Raw genomic sequence first — 2,699 nt, 5'->3', positions numbered from 1 at the left:
TATATATATATATATATATATATATATATATGTATATATTCTAGTCTCTGAGTCCAACCGGTGGAAGATGTATACGTTCATACAATAGTGCATCACATCGAGAGGTATGTGATCCAAACTATTGCACAAAGACACGAGGTAGCCGAAGGAATGAATTGATGTTTTATTGTAGCGGTGTTTGCTTGTCACAACACCAAATCGTATGCTAAGTCCCTCAAAGAAATGTTAGTCAATAATTACGAAAAGCGAACATTGACTTGAAATTTGTATGTGAGCCGCTCAGAGATATATGCATTAGTACAACTCTTTTATGTATGTAGATGTATATGCATTAGCACCACTTATAAATATATCTAGAAGTATATGCATTAATAACACTTATAAATATATGAATATATATATGCATTAGTACCACTTTTAGATACATGTAATGGATATGCATTGGTATCATTTATAAATGTATGTATATGTATATGCATCAATACCACCTATAAATATATATATATGTATATGCAGTAGTATCGCTTAGTAATATATGTATATGTAAAGCGTTTGTAGAGATCTAAAGTAGTATCACGTACTTACGCATAGGTTTCGCTGCAAAATTAAAGAAATTCCCCTACAGCATGTGACGAATGTCATAGCTATTGATGGGATACTCATCAACCAGATAAGAACCGAATCACACATCAATCTCAACAATCAAGGCAAATGAATCCAGCATTCACGTATAACGACATGTATTCAAGCGTTAGAATTAGATATGACAATAGAACGAGTCAACTCAACCTACAGACACACGAGCACAGGTGTAATGGAACACATCCAAGGCATTGTATTACAACTTTTAGACACGTGGAAGATATACGATTCAACTCCACGCACATTGCAGATCTTTACGTAGTGAAACACAACTAAGACACTACATTGTAGCTTTAAAAGCTGTTCTAAACGGCACACAACAGACTAATCCCCAGACTGTGACTGAATGATATATAGCTCTCGCATGCGAAACTGTAACACTCCTGTATCAGATTTACGTTGTATTTCGTCTAGGTTGATCTATGCATCCTTCATAAGGGATGCAGGTAACAACAGCAACGCAGAAGCTACAACCTCTCTGTACTGCATATGGTGGAGTGCGATTTCAATAGTGATACATGATGCAGCATGTACCTATGAGCACACGATAGACACGAGAGTGCATGCACGCGTCTGGTCGTTCATCCAGCATGATGTACAGGTACAAACTACCAATCGTCACAACACACACGACTACAAAGCACATACACCCATATCAACCGCATATGTACCAGTACCGTACTCAAGCCAACAAGATCTATCTCTCACACAAGACATATACTTATAGTAGATCCACCTGTTTGTTCCTCAGCACCCTATCCACTGCTCGAATAGCCAGCCCCACCTCCTTATCCGACCTCGCTGTATTGGCCGTAATCACACAGTCCACAGGAATCTCCAGCACCACATCAGTCGACGCAATGGCTTGCTGGGCCACCCCACCCACCCCTTGCTGGGCAATGGCTTTGAATGCCACACGCGCAGGAACTTGTCCATCCAACGACTCACACCAGTCTAATAGCGAGCTTACCTTGTGCGCGGCAGCCATGGTTGCATTATGCGGGCGTGATTTAGGATATTCGTTCGGATGTGCGTGCATATGTGTGAGTTGTTCTGTGCATTCGGATTGTTGAGTAGTGTGAGATGGTGTATGCTACTTCATGTAATCATTGGATAGATATATTCGTGACCAGATGAAGACGCAAGCATCGACGTACGTATCTATGATCGAGCGCAGACTCAAGTATACTGGTCAGAAGTACACGCAAGTACAAGAAGGATGGCAAGATAGCTGTGGTTAACTGCACCTCCACAAGTCTAATGGTGCGATAAAGTGCCAATGCAACTGCTTCCCTTGTCTATAACGACATAATACACAGCACAAGGGATGGGCAATCGGGCAATGGGTACACTGACTGCCCACTGCCCAGGGTTGTACTACCTGACCCAGCTTATCATCTCCCATCTATTAGTTTTAGGTAAACTCAGTTTTTCCTATACGACGCACCACGTGAAATTTATAATATTGATTACTCAAGCTCGTATCACACATTTTTCAAAAAAAGCCGGGTATGTACTGAATGTATATTGTACAGTATACTGTTCCTATCGATTTGAGATTGCAGTTGATATACACACGGCTACATACACTCGCAATTAACCCGCACACGTATAGTTGCTAACGTATCCGTTAATCACATATTAATACAATGGCGACTAAAAGGTCCGCAGAGAATGAGGAAGAGGAGGCGAGAAATGTTAAAGCGCGTCGCAATGTTGTGGCCTCCCTGAAAGATGAGAACGGCGAGACCTGTGGTAGGTTCAGAAGCACATTGCAATGGTGCGTATAGGCAAATGTTTGTATCGTGGATATCGTTTTAGGTGAAAATAATAGAGGCAATGGTATGGTAATAGTTGAATGTTCTTTGTTGATACTTTGGTATATGTACAGTTCAATGTAGATTATATGGGTTAATAACAAAGTTTCCCAACTATTCTCTCGATGATATATGACATGCTTGATGAAGTATGTGTCAATAATAATGGTATATATGCCAATTACCATGTGCCTATAAAGGAATGTGCATTTATCTATATAAGCACAATATGTACATATG

At 40.2% G+C, this 2,699-nt stretch overlaps 2 protein-coding genes across 2 annotated transcripts in view; one reads left to right on the top strand and one right to left on the bottom strand.

Moving 5' to 3' along the window:
• SARC_08988 (hypothetical protein) overlaps positions 1 to 1,991 on the bottom strand; it is a 7,673-nt gene extending 5,682 nt beyond the window's left edge. Inside the window, exon 1 of the mRNA XM_014297016.1 lies at positions 1,379 to 1,991. Within this exon, the coding sequence (XP_014152491.1) occupies positions 1,379 to 1,681 (303 nt within the window). The 5' untranslated portion in view covers positions 1,682 to 1,991. The remainder of the gene's footprint in view (positions 1 to 1,378) is intronic.
• A 221-nt stretch (positions 1,992 to 2,212) lies between these two features.
• SARC_08987 (notchless protein like 1) overlaps positions 2,213 to 2,699 on the top strand; it is a 9,429-nt gene continuing 8,942 nt past the window's right edge. Inside the window, exon 1 of the mRNA XM_014297015.1 lies at positions 2,213 to 2,397. Within this exon, the coding sequence (XP_014152490.1) occupies positions 2,292 to 2,397 (106 nt within the window). The 5' untranslated portion in view covers positions 2,213 to 2,291. The remainder of the gene's footprint in view (positions 2,398 to 2,699) is intronic.

This window comes from Sphaeroforma arctica (assembly GCF_001186125.1).
Source record: "Sphaeroforma arctica JP610 unplaced genomic scaffold supercont1.866, whole genome shotgun sequence".
In the NCBI taxonomy this organism is placed as follows: Eukaryota; class Ichthyosporea; order Ichthyophonida; genus Sphaeroforma; species Sphaeroforma arctica.
Note: the sequence above shows the minus strand (reverse complement) of the source record. Positions and strands in the feature narration are given on the sequence as shown.